We start from the raw sequence: 18692 nt of genomic DNA, 5'->3' as shown, positions 1-18692 counted from the left end.
TTTTTATTCATAAGATTAATGAATTTTATAAGGATGTGAGTAGATATTTGTCTTTTCTTTTCAGCTCACCCTGAAATGTGGTTCCCCATTTCGGTTATCCATCAGAGGTGTTTTCTTTAGCCCAAAGAAATTTTCTTTTATTTACTTAATTTTTGCTTCTCCTTCATATATTGTGTCCTTTCTCCATTTGAACACCAATTTTTCACATTAGTTTTCAGGTTCTGTTCTTCAAGTGATTTTTCTTTGCACTTCATCTCTCTCATAGTCTACTGATATAGCTGTCAGTAATAATGATCTTTTTAAAAAATTTATCTACTCATTTTAGTTTGGAAATCATGGAAGGGAGTGTGTGTGTGTTGCATTAGAATTTATTTAGGTGCTATAACAATTTTTGTGCAGGTGTTTAGTCTTTCTAGTGCTTCTCTTTCACTAGATATATGTTCTGATGATTTACTTGTATTTTGCTCTTTCAGATGATGGAGCCCCTCACATGATCAGTTATTTTTCTATGATTGTTATTGTTGTTGTTCAGTCGCCAAGTTGTGTCTGACTCTTTGTGACCCCATGAACATGGGAACATGCAGCCCACCAGGCTTCCCTGTCCCTCATCATCTCCCAAAGTTTGCCCAAGTTCATGTCCATTGAATTGGTGATGCCTTCCTGCCGTCTCTCATCCTCTGTCACCCTCTTCTCTTTCTGTCTTCAGTCTTCACCAGGGTCTTTCCCAGTGAGTCAGCTGTCCGCATCAGGTGGCCAAAGTTTTGGAGCTTCAGCTTCAATGATTTCTGTTTCTATGATAGCTCATTGGAAATCAAGTCTGGTTGCTGAGCTATTGTAAATAGCAGGACTGCCAGAGGTTGGGACAGATATAGTGCCTAAATTTGAAGGACAGTCAGCCCCACTAGATGTGCTCTTTGATGTACTTGAACTGTCCTGGTTTCCAAAGTTGGGAAGACCCACCGGTCTCATGTTAGGAGAATCCAGCATAAGCAGAGGGCTGGAAGGTAATCTTACACCTGGGTCTTCAGATACTTTAAAGCCAAGCCAGGGCAGTGATCCACAGCCATCAGTTGTGTCAGTTGTTGCCCGGGGCTCTGATGCTGTTTTTCAATCAGTTAACCACCCATGGGGTGATTTAGCCTCCTAACAATTTGCTCTGATGTTACTTCACTAGGGTCATAAACCTTATCTAGCAGCCTGTAGGTCACAGTAGCTGCTTAACTTTAGAAAGTTAAGGAACTTGGAGTTGGGCAAAGAAAACAAGCCACAGTCAAGGTGTTATATTACAGACTATCCTTGATCCTTTCTCATTTCAATGCCTTTACATTCTAATGACTCTCAGATTTATTATATCAGTCCCTGCTATTCCCCTGACTCACACATCCTGTGCCCCACCCAACAGTTCAACCGGGGTATCTAAAGGATACCAGAAACATTACAGATTCAAACCTTTTTTTTTTTTAACCTTGCTGCAACTTGCAGGATCTTAGCTCCCCGACCAGGGATTGAACTGTGCCCCCTGCAGTGGAAGCATGGAGTCCTAACCACTGGACCACCAGGGAAGTCCCCTAAACAGAACTTTTGATTGTGATCTCCAAACCTGCTGTTCTCCTCACCCTTCCTTTCTCAGTGAATGCATTACCACCATTTTTTCACAGTTAATTGCTTAAGCCAGTATCTTAAGATTCATTTTTTACTTCTTTCCTCTGTTTCATATCCATAATATCCCTATCCCAATTGTTCAGCATATCCTATTGACTGTGCTTTCAAAATGTGTCTAAACTGACCACTTTTCACCACCTCTGTCTCTATCATGCATCCATATATTGTTGTTCCTCTCCTGTTCTACTTTAGGTGCCTCGTATCTGCTCTCTCTGTTTCTGCTCTTGTCCTCTACAGTTTATTCTCTAGAAGCCAGAGTAATCTTTTTAAAAAGTTAAATGTTGCTTACTTCCAAAGGATTCTAAGGAAATCTAGACTTCATGCCATTGCTTATGGCTGTCCATGGTCAGGACATAAGGTGCTTCCAACCTTATTTTCTACCATTTGCCATGACTCAGTGCATTTTAATCACATTAGACTCCCTCCGCTTGCTTAACTACGTCATAACCATCTTATCTCAGAGCTCTTGCATTTGCTCATTGCTTTGTTGAGGGTACTCTTCCTCCAGATTTTCTCATGATTCCCTTCCTCATTAAATTCGTGACAACTTATTCAGGTCTGTTTGAATTGCTTTATCATAAAGATTATTCCTGACCATGCTATAAAATAGATACTCCCTTAATTCCCTATTCCACTCACCTTGTTTCAGTTTTTTTAATGGCACATATCACCACTTGGATCATGTATTTGTTCATTGTCAGAAGTTCTTCCAGTCACCCTTTATGAGGAAAAACCTCTAAATGCTATATCCCTAGGACTTGGGCTTCCCAGGTGGCTCAGTGGTAAAGAATCTGCCTGCTAATGCAAGAGCCGCAGGTTTGATCCTAGGTCTTGAAGATCCCCTGGAGGAGGAAATGGCAAACCATTCCAGTATTGTTGCTTGGGAAATCCCGTGGACAGAGGAGGCCAGCAGGTTACAGTCCATGGGGTCGCAAAGAGTCGAACACGATTGAGCACACAAATTTATGACAGTGCTAGTTACATAATGTTGTTCAGTCGCTAAGTTGTGTATGACTCTTTGCAACCCCATGAACTGCAGCAGCCAGGCTTCCCTGTCCTCCCCCATCTCCCGGAGTTTGCTCAAACTCATGTCCATTGAGTCAGTGACACCATCCAACCATCTAATCCTCTGTCACTCCCTTCTCTTCCCTACTGAATTACTTGACAGGCACTCAATAAATAATATATATTTCAAATGACATCTTTACCAAATTTGAATTGGATTTTAAAATGAAAAAGGAGGTATACATGTAAATCTTCCTGGAAATAAGTCATATTTTTCAAAGTATTGCTTTTTAGTTTTCTACTTTTCCAGCCTGTTTGCAAAAAATGTAATAAACTTGTTACTCTTGCATATGTTTTAAATTTCAGTTAGAGTATTTGTATTTTATTTTCCCATAAAAACTTAATATGTAACCTGCCATCTTTTTTTCATTTTAAGAACAAAATTCCATTTTACCTGTAGGTTATTTCTTAATAATATATTTATTACCAAATTCTTCATTTGTGTTTTATGTTAAAAGAAAGCATGTAATATAGTATAATGTCAAGGCCATTGGGATTAAAGAAAAGAGAAAAATGCGTATAGGGACTTTTTTCCTTTCTGATTTTTATAATATCCCAGTTTTTCTTTCTTTCTTTTTATTTCCTGGATATCACCTTGGTTAAGAGATTGGTTTTTCTCCTTATGTTGTACTCACTGTCTCTAAAGGACCTCTTGTGATCTTGACGGTATCTGCTATCCTTTGTTTTGTTCTTTGCTTTTTTCTTCTAATTACGACCATCCTCAATTTCCAGTGGATAGAATTTACTTCTGTAGGTTAATAATAAAGAATAGGTAGGAGAAAATTTAGTGAAATAATCAGTTCAGTTCAGCTCAGTTGTGTCCGACTCTTTGTGACCCCATGAATCGCAGCACACCAGGCCTCCCTGTCCATCACCAACTCCCAGAGTTTACTCAAACTCATGCCCATCAAGTCGGTGATGCCATCCAGCCATCTCATCCTCAGTCATCCCCTTCTCCTCCTGCCCCCAATCCCTCCCAGCATCAGGGTCTTTTCCAGTGAGTCAACTCTTCGCATGAGGTGGCCAAAGTAACTGGTGTTTCAGCTTCAGCATCAGTCCTTCCAATGAACACCCAGGACTGATCTTTAGGATGGACTGGCTGGATCTCCTTGCAGTCCAAGGGACTCTCAAGAGTCTTCTCCAATACCACAGTTCAAAAGCATCAGTTTTTCAGCGCTCAGCTTTCTTCACAGTCCAGCTCTCACATCCATACATGACCACTGGAAAAACCATAGCCTTGACCAGATGGACCTTTGTTGGCAAAGTAATGTCTCTGCTTTTTAATATACTATCTAGGTTGGTAATAGTAGAATACAAAATTCAGCTTGAAAGTGGCCTAGCATGTATAATATTAGCATATATTAATATAATTTTATGTATAACATGCTAATGCACTTTAATACAGCGTTCTTCTAATCTCTAGGGGAGACCAGTAAATCTTAGACCAGTAAACCTTACCGGTAAGGAGGGAAGTCATTGGTACAATCACTTGCCGTTTTGCTCACGTTTTCGAAGGGTCATTGTAGCTATTGCCATGGGTGGGCATTGGGAAACAGCATATCTGAAACTAACAGTCCCACATAGCCATATGCCGTAGGCAGCTGGAGAGTCTTGTAAGTCAGGAAAGGCCCTTATTCTTATGCACACTTGTAAACACCTCTGTCTGGCTTAGTGCTATAATGTGTAAACTGTTTTGTGGCAAGCTACTTAACACAATAACACTTAATCAAAACTTTTTAAATGGTTGACTTTGGTAATTAAGACATTAATTTGGTTTTATTTTTATTTTTTCCAGGTGTATGGTGGCTGATGAAGTAAGTGTTTTCATGATTTTTATGTTGTTTATAAAATTCCCCAGCCAGTTTTTATTGTCTGCTATTTACCCTGTACTCTCTCTCATATGACTGTACATCTGTATATGGAGAGGAGAGGGGGAGGGCGAGGAGGAGGGTGGCAGGGCAGCAGCAGAGAGAGTAAGAATGAGAAAGAGAATGTGTATGTGTGTTTGTGTGTGCATGCATGCAGGGCATGCATTTGGAACATGTTAGTATTAAAATTAGTGATCCAAAAATTCTATATTTGTGGCCTCAGAAGAATGAATGCAACACCAAATGAAGCTCAACTCTTCTTTACTTGTCAAAATGCTGCTTGCTTAGAACCTGGACTTTTAAGATTTTGCTTTAAAGGTTATTTTTAATTGTTTTGTATGAATGTGAAGTGTACTATTCAAATGGTGTTTTATTGTCACTAATCAATTTGATACCTTTGAGTAGCATGTACTTGTATATACTCATATTCAGATTTTCCACTGAAAGGGAAGCTCTTGCTACATAAGCTGCAGTACTCTGCATACATTCTGAGTAAATTTAAGTCAATAAAGTTCTGATTTTTTATATCATTTTGAAAAATGTGTTACTGTTTTCATATCTTTAATGAGAGCAAAACATATACATTTAAAAATATATCAGAGATGAAGAAAATGGATATTGAATTTTTTAAAAAGATATAAGTGAAACCATAAAAAATTCTCTCAATTAGCTATTTTTTAATTTAATTTACTTGTAGACTCACCAATGGCCTGCCTCTAGGAAAAAAGTAAATAAGAGTATAACATGCAAATGAATGCCAAGCAGAAGGTTGATATATGGCTTCTTGGTTCATGCTGATTTATAATTACTGAAGTTTTTAGTTTGAACTCTATAGGCATTTGTTTAGACTAAATGTTACAGTTAGAAACATAGTCATTGCCTGTGAAGAAGTTCAGCAATATAATTAAAGAGACAGGACATGGACATTTGGAAGAAAAGTAGAAATTTCTATTTTGGAACAAGATGAATTCTGAAAGAATCTACATAAATTTATAGATTTGAGAGTCCAAAATTACTAAAAGAGGCTTACGTTTTTAGTCCCTGAATATGTTTTCACCAAATAGGAGTATAAATTCATACTTCAAAACCTTAAAACTAGGCATAACCATTTTATATAATGTATAAATGTGTACTACATGTATTGATGTATATATAAATTATTTTTTAAACAGACCAGTTTTATGTTCACAGTCAACATAACATGTTGTATTATTTGGTAATCTCCTCAAGTGATTCATGGGGAACATTTTATTGGTTATGACATGTTATTGCTACCTTGTTCCTCAATTTGGTGTTATAGTGGTTTGAATATGCCTTAAATGTGCAGAATCATTCATGGATTGAAATAAACATTTGATTAGCACCTTAACTCTGCTTAGCATTTATATTTCCCTGTTTTCTCAGTTAACATTAGACTAAGGATGGTGTATGATGAGTTCATCATGAACGCTTTAGCCAACAAGAGTTTTTCATTATACTCTACACTTTTCATCTCCTATTATTTACAATTACACTTGGTACATGTAGAAGGATTTGCGGTAATCTTTCAAAACTATTATTTTTTAATTTAATAAATTTAAAAGAACCTTTTAATATTTTCTCAGTACTTAAAAGAAGATTCCCCCTTTTGTGTCCCTCATATCTCTTCCCTTTTCACTAGCACTTTAAAGACTCTTATTTTTTACACTTATTTGACTTTCCAAAGTTCATTATGTTGAATCCCCTATCAATAAGGTTAATTAAGGAAAAGTCCTCAATTTAACATATAAATACAAAAAATAGTCACAGAAATAACATAGTGTAAATTCTAAGATCACAGCTCAAAATATAATAACATCCTCTGTTTTTTGATTGAGTTGAAATGCCATTTCTGTGGAATCTTATTGAGCTAATATGGATGAAAGTGAGTAAATTGAAAGTCTTGAAATAGAAAGAACTTGTATATATGTAAATTATATGAACTCTGGTTTGACCTTCATTTTATTTTCTAATACTGTTCTCCTTCTCTTGCTCTTATCGCAAAACAGTAGTGAAGTCAGAGAAGGAAGTGCAGTTTATAATTTGGAGGTCAACTACATTTTGATTTTAAAATTAAAAATATATTTTGATATGATGAATATTCAACTTATAAATAGAGCTTTAGGAGAACAGTTTTACATCTCTAATATTAATCTTTTTTTTTTTTAATGCTTGACTACCTACTTGGAGTATTGTATAATTTAACTGTCTGCTGTGATCTTTCTTCCCCAGCTTTAGAAGCAAATGACTTCCTTCACTGGTGTAACTGCGTCCTCTTCTAGTATCTTTCCACTAGTATCTTTTCTAATGTATAAAATCTTTGTGGAATTATATAATCTATCTATTGCATATAAGATAGTCATTAAGTTAAAATTGGAATGGTGACTTACTTCTGTTTGTCTGATTGTGTGATCTTTGAGTATTTATTATAAAACTATGTTTCAGGTAAGCAACAAAGCTGCAACTTTTAATAAAATTAACTTTGCAGACTTAGCTTAAGCTCTTTTAATTCCTGTTTCCCCTTTTCGGTTTTGTGTAGTTAAGTGTTGTCTCAAGAGCTATACAGTAAACATATAGAAACTCTTTTGAAATAGTATTCCTTTAATAATGGAATTTCGGGCCACAGTCTATTGTCAGGCTCTTGCACTATTACCTTTACTGTTTTTTTAATAGTTTTTTAACCACTGTGTCTTTATTCTGTTGAAGATTTTTATTCACAGAAAGATTTTAAATGTGAAAAATAATTTCCCATTAACATATACCAGGTAATTCAAGTGGATACACATGAGGAAAATATTAAACCTACACATTTAATACCTTATTTTCAGGGATTTAAAGGCAATTATTCTTTGTAGAAGCTTAGTGTTTACAAAATTTTTGTGATGTTCATTTTTACTTAAGAAAATGAGATTGACAGCCTGGGTTTAGATAAATAGCTTAATAATTGTGCAGCTATGGACAAAATGTCAGTACATGGATCTGTCTTCTCTGTGTATTGAATTTATTATCAGAGTCAGAAAATTCCTACTTTCCTTGTTTGTAATAGTTTTGTTAGTACTATACTTTAGTCCTCTCCCCCTACATTTTTCCCTAAGTTTCCTTCCTGTTACTTGAGAAAACATTTGGAAGGCAGAGGGATGGTATACCAAATAAAGTATTGCTTTCCTTCCTTTTTCAGAAGAAAAGGAAACCTTTTGTCAAGGCTAAGCCACTTGGCTTGGCTTACTTTGTGACTGTTTTGGGATTAATAGATAAATATTTGGAACAGAGACTAGAGAGTTATCATTATGGATGCTCTTTTTTTTTTTTTTTTTGTTCAAGGTGCTTCTCTGGAAGAGAAGTTTGGAGGGGAAAGGCTGTGGAAGCTGTTGAATGCTTGCAGAAGTTTTTCTGGAGGCTGAAGTTTGAAAAGCCTTGTGATTTTCTCTGCAGGCAGAAATCTGTAGGTGTCTCAAAACACCAAAGAACCCTCTTTAGAAGATTATTTCTGAGCAGAATACCTTAAAATTGATACTGTGATATAGACTCTGCCAACATTTTAGGTTTGAGGACTAAGAAATTAAACCAGATGTGAAGAAATTTAGTTTTCCTTTTATATAAGCCGACCTTGGTTTGACAAAGTGAGCTAAGATGATAGTTTTTATTCCATTTGCTTCTACACATCCTTCTTTCTCTTTACCAGACCCTGGCAGAATTGAATCCCCTCTGAGCTTTTACTGTTTCTGATAAACAGAAACATAACCCCTTTGGGGTGGTGGTCCATTTTTGTTGAGTGAATAGACCAATTAAAAACTTTATACTTAATTAACACATATGGGCCAGGTTCTGTTCTACTGATTTACATGTATTCATTTATTTCATCTTTGGACAACCCAATAAAAGGTTATGATTATTATTACCACCATCATTTTTTAGATGAGAAAGCTGAAGCACAGATATGTTAGTAAATGGAGCTGGGACATGCTAGAAGCTGATATCTAATCTGAAATAATCCATCTCCCAAGTCCATTATTGCTGTTCTATACAAAGCCTGCAATCACCAGACTTTCTATGTTTTGAAAGGATTCTTAAATGTAGAAGACTCTGTAAGACACAGTGCTCAAATGGATGAAGGTGAATGATAAGTGATAGCATTTGTGCTGTTGAGACTGTTCTCTAAAACGGTATCATTTGCCTGCTTGTTCCTCATTTCAAAGGCCAGCTTTACTATTTTTTGAATGTCCTTTCTTAAAAATAATTTTTAAATTTTAGAATAGTCTTTTTATTTATTTATTTTTTTGGTTGCACTGGGTCTTCATTGTTGCTTGCAGCCTTTCTCTAGTTGTGGAGAGCAGGGGCTACTCTTTGTTGCAGTGCATGGGCTTCTCATTGTGGGGATTTCTCTTGTTGTGAAGCATAGGCACTAGGCATTGGGCTTCAGTAATTGCAGCAGGTCAACTGTGTATTTGTGGGGTGCAGGCTCCAGGGCACAGGGGCTTTAGTAGTTGTGGCTCATAGATTCTAGAGCATGGGCTCAGTAGTTGTGGTAAACGGGCTTTAGTTGCTCTGCGGCATGTGAAATTTTCCCGGACCGGGATCGAACCTGTGACCCCTCCAATGGCAGGTAGATTGTTATCCACTGTCCCACCAGGGAAGTTCAATAACACTTTTAGTTTTATAGAGTTATTGTGAAGATAGTACAGAGAGTTCTCTTACGCCCCAAAGCCAGTCCCCCATTATTAGTTACTTTACTATACTAGTAGTAATGTGTCTCAAGTAATGAACCAATATTCATATATTAGTACTGTTAACTAAAAACCATACTTTATTTAGACATCCTCAGGTCTTTACTGATGTCCTTTTTCTTTTGCAGGAGTCCATCCGTGTTTTATAACATGTAACTCCTTTATATGTTTTAAATAGAAAGGTGGTTGTTGTTCAGCCGCTCAGTCATGTTCAACTCTGTGACCCCATGGACTGCAGCACGCCAGGCTTCCCTGTCCTTCACCATTGCCCAGAGCTTGCTCAAACTCATGTCCATTGAGTTGGTGATGCCATCCAACCATCTTGTCCTCTGTTGTCCATCAATCTTCCCCAGCATTAGGGTCTTTTCTAATGAGTTGGCTCTTTGCATAGGTGACCAAAGTATGGGAGCTTCAGCTTCAGCATCAGTCCTTCCAATGAATATTCAGGGTTGATTTCCTTTAGGATTGACTGGTTTGATCTCTTTGCAGTCCAAGGGACCTCAAGAGTCTTTTTCAGCATCACAGTTCTAAACATCAATTCTTCAGTGCTCAGCCTTCTTTATGGTCCAACTCACATCCACATGACTAACCAATAGCTTCTCCTAGTTGTGAGTTTCTCAGACTTCCCTTATTTTCGAAGACCTTTACAGTCTTGAGAATTAATTGTTTAGTATTTGGTAAAATGTCTCTTAATTGGGATATGTTGTCTGATGTTTTTCTCATGATCAGACTGGGGTAATGTGTTTTGACAAAAAGACCACAGAGGTAAAGTGCCATTGTCACCATGTAATAGCAAGGGTACATAATATCAATTTACCTTATCACTGTTGATGTTAACCTTGATTACCTGGCTTGATGTAATGTTTGTCAGGCTTTTACCCTGTAAAATTACTGGTTTTGTTGTTCTTTTTGTTCCTTCCCATACTGTGTTGTTGTTGTTGTTGTTGTTTTATACTGTGTTTTTTGAAAGAAAATGTAGCCCATACTTAAAGAGTGGGGATTTGTGTTCTGCTTCCTTAAAGGCAGAGTAAATACATAAATTGAGCTACCCTGGTGGCTCAGTGGTAAGGAATCTGCCTGCCAGTACAGGAGACACAGGTTCAATCCCTGGAGAAGATCCAGGAAGATCCCCTGGAGAAGGAAATGGCAACCCACTCTAGTAAACCCAGTATTCTTGCCTGGCATATCCTATGGACAGAAGAACCTGGCAAGCTAGGTCGCAAAAGAGTAGGACATAACTGAGCTACTAAACAACAACAAATACATAAATTATTTGTAATTCATTCGTTCACTCACTTACTTTACTGTGTATTTATATCTGTAGGACTCATGGACATTCATTTTATATTTTGGGTTATTATCAGTACTTTTTAATTTTGTTATGCAAATGGTTCCAGCTTTGGCCGTTGGGAGGTCTTTTAATTCACTCCTGTGTTCCATGACATGCCCACTTCTCTATAGGTTGTTCTGTTTGGAGTTTTGTGTTTTCTTTGTTTGTTTTTTTTTTTTTAACAGCATTTTCTCACTTTCTGGCACTACAAGATGCTCCAGGCTTCTCTTGTATATTTTCTACCCCAGTCCTTGAATCACCCGTTTCTCCAGGAAATCCTGGTTCTTCTTATTGGAGAAAGATACTGGAATCAGACCTAGGTGGTAGGTGTACTCATTTTTACTGAGGTGTCATTTCTTCTAGATTCTCTCAGCTGACAGAACAAAGAGGTAAATGTATGTGTACTTACATATGTGTGTGTATGTACATATTTATAGATATTTATCTATGCAACCAGCTGTATCTGTATTTAAGATAAACATGAATTCTTGATTTCTCCAGCTCTAATCCTTTACCACATGGATCATTCTATTTTTTCCCCTTGCTTAACTGTAACTTCCCAGTCCATCAGTGAGAATCCGAGCTCCCACCATCTGATATCTCTTTAATTAATTAAGCATTTCTAGTATACAGGCATGGTGGTTTCAGTATTTTTAACCTGTACCCTCACAGGAAAGAAAATTGTTAGCTAGAGTTCAGTGCTTATGTACAGTTCCTTTTACCTTTATTTTTACAGATTCCATTCATTTTCGGAATTATTTCTCTTTGTGATCCAGTGAAGTTGTTTCATACACTTATAATACATTCCAATTATTGTATCACACATTACATTGCATCATGAGATCGTCTCACCTCCTAAATTATTTTCAAATTATTTGTATACATCAAAGTTTACTTTTTGTATTGTATTATAATGTTCTATGGATTTTCACAAATACTTAATGTCTTTTAGGCACCATTACAGTATCATACAGAATAATTTTACTGCTCTAAATAATCCCCTTTGCTTCACTTACTTAATTCCCTTCAGGCCAAAACCCCCAACAACCAAAGATGTGTTTAATGACGCTATCATTTTGCCTTTTCCAGAATGTCATACGATTGGCAATCTACAGTTTGTAGGTTTTTCAGACTGACTTTTTTCACTTAGCCTTATGTAATTAAGTTTCAACCATGTCTTTTTGTGGCTTGATAGCTTTCCTTTTTATCACTGAATAAAATTCCATGATACAGATGTGCCACGGTTTGTTTTTCCATTCACCAAGATGAAGGGGTGTATTTGTTGCATCCAGTTTTGACAGTTATGTAGCTATTTGTGTGGGTATAATCAGTTGAGTAACTAGGAGTACAATTGCTAGATTATATGGTGTGTTAGTTTTCTTGGGTTGCCATGAGAAAGTACCACAAACTTGGTGGCTTAAAACAACAGAAATTTATCCTCTCTCAGTTCTAGAGGCTGGAAGTCTGAAATCAAGGTGTCAGGAATTTTTTTTTTTCTGAGGGCTCTGAGGGAGAATCTCTTCGAAGCCTTTCTCCTGGCTTCAGGTGTTGGTTGGCAGTCTTTGGCATTTCTGGGGTTGTAGATGTGTCACTTCAATCCCTGCCTCCCTTTTCATGAGGCATTCTCTCCTTCTGTCTGTCTCTAATCCTCTTGTAAGAACATTAGTCATATTGGATTAATGGCTTACCCTACTGTGATATGACATCCTCTTCACTAATTACATCTGCACAACCCTATATCCAAAAAAGGTCGTGTCCTGAAATACTGATTGGGTAGGACTTCAATCTATCTTTTGGTGAGTAGACACAATTTAACCCATAATGTGTGGTGAGAATATGTTCACTTTTGTCTAAAACTGTCAAACTGTCTTTAGATGTGGTTGTACCATTTGGCATTCCCACTAGTTACGAGTGAGAATTCCCCTTGCCTTGCATTTTCACCAGCAGTTGCTAATGTCAGTTAAAAAAAGATGAAAAAAAAATTTTAGCCATTGTACTAGGCATAGTGGAGTTTCATTGTTCTTTCAATTTCCAGTACTCTAATAACAAATGATTCTGAGCATCCTTTCATTTGTTTATTTGCCATCTATGAATCTTCTTTGGCGCGGTCTTTGTTCAGTTTTTTTGCCCATGTTTTAATTAGATTATTTTTTGTTGCTGTTGAGTTCTAAGAGTTCTTTGTATATTTTAGGTACAAGTCTTTTATCAGATATGTGATTTGCAAGTATTTTCTCCAATGCTTTGACTTATCTTGTCATTCTTTTAAAAGTTTCTTTCACAGAGCAGAAGTTTTTACCTTTAATAAAATCCATCCTATCAACTTTTTCTTCCATTGATTGCCCTTTTGGTTTTATTTCTTATTGCCAAACCCAAGCCACCTAGATTTTCTCCTATGTTACTTTCTAGAAGTTTTATAGTGTTACAATACACTTTGGTCTATGATTGATTTTGGGTATAAAGTTAGTGCCTTGAATTTTTTTTTTTTTTTTTTTTTGGCATATGGATGTCCAGTTGTTCCAGCACCATTTGTTGAAAAAATTACTTTTGCTTCTTTATCAAAGATCAGTTGACTTTATTTGTATGGGTCTATTTCTGGGCTCTCTCTTCTGTTCCCAAGACCTGTGTCTATTCTTTTGCCAGTACCACACTATCTTGATAACTATAGCTTTATAATAATCCTTGAAATTTTAGAATCAGTATCTCAGTCTCTATAGACAGCTTGCTGGGATTTTGATTGGTATTGCCTTGAATTTATAGATAAAGATGGGTGGAATCTATAAATCTGTAGATTTATAGACCAAGTCGGGAAGAAACCGTAACAAAGTGAGTCTTTAGTCCATGTGAAACTGTTCACCTCAGACTGAGACATGAACCCACGTGCTGGGACTCAAACCCGGGCCAGAACCTCCTGCATGGCTGGGACTCTAACCCAGCCAAAACCCAGTTAGACACTTGAACCCACATGACCAGGACTTGAACCCAACCAAAACCCTGCTTGGGAGTTGAACCCATGTGGCTGGGACTTGAACCCAGCCAAAACCCACAGTACCTGGTTTTAGGACCTAATGTAGCTCAGGTTCTTGATGTCACTTCCCAGAAAGAATTCAGTGAGAGACAAAGTGAGATGTAAGAAATGGATTTATTCAGATTCAGAGAGAAGCACATTCTACAGACAGAGTGTGGACCGTCACAGAGGGCAAGTGTGGTCGGGAAATGTGGCATGGTTAGTTTTTATAGGCTGGGCAATTTCATATGCTAATGAGTGGGAGGATTATTCCAGCTAATTTTGGGAAGGGGTGGAGATTTCCAGGAATTGGGCCACCACCCACTCCTTGGTCTTTTGACAGTGTCTTGGGACTGATAGTGCCTGTGAGCCCCTGGCATGCTAGTATAAGTCCTTTTGAAGGAGGTCACCATTACCGCCATTACCCCTAGAATAGTTTTGTCTCAGGCCAAACTACAGGGAGAGAACATAGCCCCAACCACAAACAGAAAGTTGGATCAAAGATTTACTGAGCATAGCCCTGCCCATCAGAGCAAGACCCAGATTCCCCCACAGTCAGTCCCTCCCATCAGGAAGCTTCCACAAGCCTCTTATCCTTATCCATCAGAGGGCAGACAGGATAAAAACCATAATTACAGGAAACTAACTCAACTGATCACATGAATCACAGCCTTGTCTAACTCAATGCAACTATGAGCCATGCTGTGTAGGGTCACCCAAGATGGACGGGTCATGGTAGATAGTTCTGACAAAACATGGTCTACTGGAGAAGGGAATGGCAAACCACTTCAATACTCTTGCCTTGAGAACCCCATGAACAGTATGAGAAGACCAAAAGATATGACACTGAAAGATAAACTCCCCAGGTCGGTAGGTTCCCAGTATGCCACTGGAGAAGAATGGAGAAATAGAGAAAAAGAATGGAGGAATAGCTCCAAAAATAATGAAGAGGCTGAGCCAAAGCAAAAACGACACACAGTTGTGGATGTGACTGGTAATGGAAGTAAAGTTTGAGGCTGTAAAGAATAATATTGCATAGGAACCTGGACTGTTAGGTCCATGAATCAAGGTAAATTGGAAGTGGTCAAACAGGAGATGGCAAGAGTGAACATCAACATTTTAAGAAGCAGTGAACTAAAATGGACTAGAATGGGCAAATTTAATTCAAATGACCATTAAATCTATTACTGTGGGCAGGAACCCTTTAGAAGAAATGGAGTAACCCTCATAGGTTAAAAAAAAAGAGTCTGAAATGCAGTATGTGGGTGCAGTCTCAAAAACAACAGTAATCTCTGTTTCATTTCCAAGGCAAACCATTCAGTATCACAGCAATCCAGTTAAGCTATTTAAAATCCTAAAAGATGATGCTGTGAAAGTGCTGCACTCAATATGCCAGCAAATTTGGGAAACTCAGCAGTGGCCACAGGAATGGAAAAGGTCAGTTTTCATTTCAGTCCCAAAGAAAGGCAATGCCAAAGAATGTTCAAGCTATTGCACAATTGCACTCATCTCACACTTTAGTAAAGTAATGCTCGAAATTCTCTAAGCCAGGCTTCAGTAGTATGTGAACTGAGAACTTACAGATGATCAAACTGGATTTAGAAAAGGCAGAGGAACCAGAGATCAAATTGCCAACATCGGTTGGATATTCGAAAAAGCAAGAGAGTTTCAGAAAAGCATCTACTTCTGCTTTATTGACTACACTAAAGCCTTTGACTGTGTGGATCACAACAAACTGTGGAAAATTCTGAAAGAGATGGGAATACTAAATCAACTGACCTGCCTCCTGAGAAATCTATTTGCAGGTCAAGAAGCAACAGTTAGAATTGGATATGTAACAACAGACTAGTTCCACATTGAGAAAGGAGTACGTCAAGGCTGTGTATCAGTTGTGTCTGACTCTTTGCGACCTCATGGACTATACAGTCCATGGAATTCTCTAGGCCAGAATACTGGAGTGGGTAGCCTTTCCCTTCTCCAGGGGATCTTCCCAACCCAGGGATCGAATCCAGGTCTCCTGCATTGCAGGCGGACTCTACCAGCTGAGCCACAAGGGAGGCCCTTGTGAAATGCGGGAATGGATGAAGCACAACTGGAATCAAGATTGCCAGGAGAAATGTCAACCTCAGATATGCAGATGACACCACCCTTATGGTAGAAAGCAAGAGGAACTAAAGAGCTTCTTGATGGAAGTGAAAGAGGAGAGTGAAAAAGCTGGCTTAAAAGTCAACATTCAAAAAGTGAAGATGATGGCATCTGGTCCATCACTTCATGGCAAATAGATGGGGAAACAATGTAAACAGTGACAGACTTTATTTTCTTGGGCTCCAAAATCACTGCAGATGGTGACTGCAGCCATGAAGTTAAAAGAAGCTTGCTCCTTGGAAGAAAAGCTATGACAAAGCTATGACAAACCTAGACTGCATATTAAAAAGCAGAGACATTACTTTGCTGACAAATGTCCATCTAGGCAAAGCTATGGTTTTTTCCAGTAGTCATGTATGGTTGTGAAAGTTGGACCATAAAGAAAGCTGAGCGCCAAAGAATTGATGTTTTTGAACTGTGTTGTTGGAGAAGACTCAAGAGTCCCTTGGACTGCAAAGAGATCAGACCACTCAATCGTAAAGCATTTCAGTCCTGAATATTCATTTGAAGGACTGATGCTGAAGCTGAAACTCCAATACTTTGGCCACCTGATGCAAAGAACTGACTCTTTAGAAAATACCCTGATGCTGGGAAAGACTGAAGGCAGGAGAAGAGGCAACAAGGGATAAGATGGTTGGATGGCATAACCAACTCGATGGACATGAGTTTGAGCAAGCTCCTGTTGCAAAGAGTGGGACACTGACTGGAACTGTGCTAGGGAAATTAAATAAATAGTCTTGTTTAAACTGCTTTGCAGAGCAGCCCCTGACCTTGCTTCTAACCTGCCTGGACACTGCCCTTCCTGGGAGTGACTATGAGGGACTGCCTGCTGTTAGTGCAAGACTTGCAGAACCATAGATAAGATCAGGAAGGAATCTTGAGATTTTTGAGCCTCTTGAGGGGCCTGACCAACCAAACCCTAGCAACATTCCAAGTTTTACAAGAGAAAACAAAAAATTAACATAAAACCGGGCTTGCAAAAAAAAAGGGGGGGGGGGCTTGCAACTTGGTCACAGATTGATGATGATATTGGTTTGCCTCTGTCCTGGAGTTATAAGCGGGAACCCGGAACTGCAATTTTTGAAGGCTCACCCACAGAGTGGACGTGCTACCTGGAACCCTTTCCCAATTGGGACTCCAGATGTGCTATGACTTGGAACTTCCCACCTCTTTTTAAGTCTGGATGTTAGTCAGAACCCAATTAGAGATGTGTCCTCTGCTCTTCCTATTTCTCTTTTCTTTTAATGTTAGTGTATTAAAAGTAACCTAGATAATTCTCTAATAAATATCTATATTGTTTATCTGTGTATAACGAGTGGCTTATTTTGTTAATAAATCCTTTGAACAAACTGTCATGGCACCTCTGGGTGTGTCATTTAGCTTGCTGATTGAGGATCAGGGTCTAATCAAAGTCAACTTGCCAGAAAGATAAAGAACATTAGAGCATACTAACACATATATATCGAATTTAGAAAGATGGTAATGATAACCCTATATGCAAAACAGAAAAAGAGACACAGAAGTACAGAACAGACTTTTGAACTCTGTGGGAGAAGGTGAGGGTGGGATGTTTCGAAAGAACAGCATGTATACTATCTATGGTGAAACAATCACCAGCCCAGGTGGGATGCATGAGACAAGTGCTCGGGCCTGGTGCACTGGGAAGACCCAGAGGAATCGGGTGGAGAGGGAGGTGGGAAGGGGGATCGGGATGGGGAATATGTGTAACTCTATGGCTGATTCATATCAATGTATGACAAAACCCACTGAAATGTTGTGAAGTAATTAGCCTCCAACTAATAAAAAAAAAAAAAAAAAAAAACAAAGTCAACTTGTCTGCCATCTGGACCTGTTTGATTCTAATCAGTTTATGTTGTGTCCTTGGGCTATGTTATTCTTTCAAAAGTTGTGTCCTGCCCCTTTCCTTCCTGTTACAGAGGAACACAGACTCTCTCTCCATTTATTGAGGAATTCTTTGATTTTTTTTTTTTGCTCATTAGTAAGTTTTTTGTTTTTTAGTGAGGTTTAATTGACATACACTGTTATAGTTAGTCTCAAGTATGCAGCATAATGATTTGATATTTGCATATATTGCAAAATGATCACCACAATAGGTCTAGTTAGCATCAGTTACTATACAGTTGTTCATTTTTCTCCTTGTGATGAGAACTTTTAAGATCTGCTCTTTTAGCAGCTTTCAGATATACAAGACAGTATTATTAATTACAGTCACATAAAGGTATACATTATATCCCTATGACTTATTTATTTTATAACTTGAAGTTTGTACCTTTGGACTCTCTTTACCCATTTTGTCCACCCCAACCCCATGCCTCTGGAAACCACCAGTCTGTCCTCTGTATCTATGAACTCTGTTTGTTTGTTTGTCTGATTCCACACGTAAATGAAATTATACAGTACTTGTCTTTCTTTCTTTGACTTATTTCATTTAGCATAATGCCTGCAAGGTCCATCCATGTGACAAATGGCTGAATAACATTCTGTTTATGTGTGTGTTGAACACAAGTTGTTTTCATGTCTTCGCTATTGTAAATAATGCTGCAATGAAAATGGGAATGCATGTATCTTTTTGAATTAGTGTTTTCATACTCCTTGGATGAATACCCAGAAGTAGAGCTGTTGGATCACGTGAGAGTCCTACCTCTGACTTCCTGAGAAACACCCTGCGACAGTGGCTGTCCCAGTCTTTATTCCCACCAACAGTGTAGGAGGGTTCCTTCTTCTCCACATCTTCAGCAACACTTGTTATTTCTTACTTTGATAATACCTGTTCTAATATGTTGGAGTAGGAAATGGCAACCTGCTGTGGTATTCTTGCCTGGAAAATTCCATGGACAGAGAATACTGGCAGGCCC

The 18692-nt window shown here is 38.1% G+C and overlaps 1 protein-coding gene across 4 annotated transcripts in view; it reads left to right on the top strand.

The window, feature by feature from the left end:
• Positions 1-18692, top strand: part of ZRANB3 (zinc finger RANBP2-type containing 3) — a 279170-nt gene that overhangs the window by 102779 nt on the left and 157699 nt on the right. For all 4 annotated transcript variants that reach the window (XM_043487604.1, XM_043487603.1, XM_043487606.1 and 1 more), the window contains one exon: positions 4523-4541. In XM_043487604.1, the coding sequence (XP_043343539.1) occupies positions 4523-4541 (19 nt within the window). The remainder of the gene's footprint in view (positions 1-4522; positions 4542-18692) is intronic.

This window comes from Cervus canadensis, chromosome 15 (assembly GCF_019320065.1).
Source record: "Cervus canadensis isolate Bull #8, Minnesota chromosome 15, ASM1932006v1, whole genome shotgun sequence".
NCBI lineage: Eukaryota > Metazoa > Chordata > Mammalia > Artiodactyla > Cervidae > Cervus > Cervus canadensis.
Note: the sequence above shows the minus strand (reverse complement) of the source record. Positions and strands in the feature narration are given on the sequence as shown.